Source organism: Frankliniella occidentalis, unplaced genomic scaffold (assembly GCF_000697945.3).
Source record: "Frankliniella occidentalis isolate FOCC.00 unplaced genomic scaffold, Focc_3.1 Scaffold4201, whole genome shotgun sequence".
In the NCBI taxonomy this organism is placed as follows: Eukaryota; Metazoa; Arthropoda; class Insecta; order Thysanoptera; family Thripidae; genus Frankliniella; species Frankliniella occidentalis.
The window spans coordinates 1-2197 of record NW_026271249.1 but is presented as its reverse complement, the minus strand read 5'-3'; the positions used below and the strand labels follow the sequence as shown (position 1 = coordinate 2197).

The 2197-nt window shown below is 52.8% G+C and overlaps 1 protein-coding gene across 1 annotated transcript in view; it reads left to right on the top strand.

Annotated features, from left to right (window-relative positions):
- LOC127752121 (phospholipid-transporting ATPase ABCA1-like) overlaps nt 1-1971 on the top strand; it is a gene marked incomplete at its 3' end in the record, with an annotated part of 2794 nt that extends 823 nt beyond the window's left edge. Inside the window, exons 2-6 of the mRNA XM_052276739.1 lie at nt 105-498; nt 593-908; nt 1239-1413; nt 1484-1615; nt 1694-1971. Of these exons, the coding sequence (XP_052132699.1) occupies nt 105-498; nt 593-908; nt 1239-1413; nt 1484-1615; nt 1694-1971 (1295 nt within the window). The remainder of the gene's footprint in view (nt 1-104; nt 499-592; nt 909-1238; nt 1414-1483; nt 1616-1693) is intronic.
- Between the last annotated feature and the right edge of the window lie 226 nt (nt 1972-2197).

Sequence of the window (2197 nt, the reverse complement as noted above, 5' to 3'; positions counted from 1 at the left end):
TAAATAAATTAAGATGGTTCTTTAAAGATTCCCCTCCCTCCCTCAAAAATCACGGAGTATGAAAAACAACCCCTAGGTAAGCCAACACATTGTTTCTCCTGTAGGTTGGGCTCTAAGCTGCTCCTGCCGCTCGTGATAGTGTTGTCCTGGGTGTACACCTTCTCCCAGACAGTGGCAAGCGTCGTACTGGAGAAGCAGGAGCGCGTCAAGGAGTTGCTGGCTGTGATGGGCGTGAGCCGCGGCGTGCAGTGGTCGGGCTGGATGCTCGAGGGCCTGTGCAGCTCCATCATCACCTGCATCGTGCTGAGCCTCCGTCTCAAGTTCGGTGGGCTGGCCGAGCGGTCAGACGTGACCATCATCCTACTGCTCCTCGTGTCGTTCGTCATCGCCATGATGTCCTTCGCCATGTTGGTGTCCACCTTCTTCTCGAGAGCAACCTTAGCTGGCCTGGCCGCCGTCAGCATCTACCTCCTCCCAGTCTTCACCGGCATCGCGACCGTGAGTCATACTTGCCCCTGCTGTTACTCGTGTGCGAAATCGGCCGAACTACTTTCAATGGCCTGCTACCCTGACCTGACCCTTGTACTTGCAGAGCCTGTTCTGTAACGTGGCCCTAGCCGAAGCCTGCCTCGTGCTGGCCAACTCTGAGGACAGCGGGGTGGGCCTGCAGTGGGCCAACATCAACGACCCTGCAGGCCCGGGCGAGTCCTACACAGTAACGGGCGCCATCGGCATGCTCTGGTTGGACGCGGTGCTGTACGCCGTGCTCGCGTGGTACATCGAGAACGTGTTCCCCGGGGAGTTCGGAGTGCCCAAGCATTTCTATTTCTTCCTCCAAAAGTCCTACTGGTTACGCACTCCGTCTCCGAAGGACGCAAGTACACTTCCTGCTCCGCACGGGAATCTAGGTGAGCGCCGACGAAAATAAAGGAGGAATACTTTTGGACGTCATATCTTGGCATAATTGACAAGAACGGTAAAAACAATGGCTTTTTTTTTTAGGAAAAAGAGAAGGGATTCTCTTGGTTTGATGAAAACTCTTTAGATTTCCAAGAAGTTTTTCCTCATTTTCTGAGAAGATTCCAACAAAATCTGAGGCGAGAGGTGAAGAGGTTTCCTCAAACTTTTCCCCCTTTCATTAAAAAAAACAGACACCGTTTTTACCGTGGTTTGCGGATTACTTTTCTAAATTTTATATGTTTATTTCATTTTGTGACTTGTTTGGTATGCCTCACCAGCTAACAGCAATTTCCTAGAGCCGGAGCCTGAGAACGCAGTCGTTGGCGTGTCCATCGACTCGTTGGGCAAAGTCTTTGGAAAGAAGGATGCCGTCAAAGGTCTCAGCTTGAACTTTTATGAGAACCAGATCAGCTGTTTCCTTGGACACAACGGAGCGGGCAAGACCACAACCATGTAAGTGCCAAGTGTGGTGGAGACCTTCGCTGTGTGCCGACAACGAATGACGAATCTAATTGTTACGTAGCTCCATGTTGACGGGGACGTGCACGCCATCGTCCGGCACGGCCAGGCTTTACGGCCTGGACATCCGCAAGGACATGGACGCCATTCGCGCCAACATGGGCGTATGCCCGCAGCACAACGTGCTCTTTAACGGGTGAGCTATCCCAGCAGATAACGCCCGAATATGTCCATGTTGGACACCCTGACCCCTAACTGTCCGTGTCCTCTGCAGTCTGACGGTGGAGGAGCACCTGCTCTTCTTCGGCCGCATCAAGGAGATGTCGGAGAAGGAGCTCAAGGGCGATATCGACATGATGCTGAGCGAGATGGACCTGGAGGAGAAGAGGAAGGCCTTCGCCAACACGCTGTCTGGGGGTATGAAGCGTAAGCTGTCCGTGGGCATGGCCTTCGTGGGCGGCTCCAAGGTCGTCTTCCTGGACGAGCCGACGGCCGGCGTCGACCCCTTTTCACGTCGAGGCATTTGGGAGCTGCTTGTCAAGTTCCGCAAAGGTAACAGTCGACAGGTCGATGAAGTGCGTCCTCCTAGAAGGGGTGTAGGAATCAATTCGCTGAGTGGAACGGCGAAACATTGATGGCGCGTAACGTGTTCATTTAGCGCGACTAGGGAATGAAATTCACTGGAACAAGTAGCTTTTAAGCCAGATTACGTAGTAACTAAAAGGTTTTTAATTTTCGTTTGAATTCTTGGCACAGGACGCACCATCAGCAGTCTGAA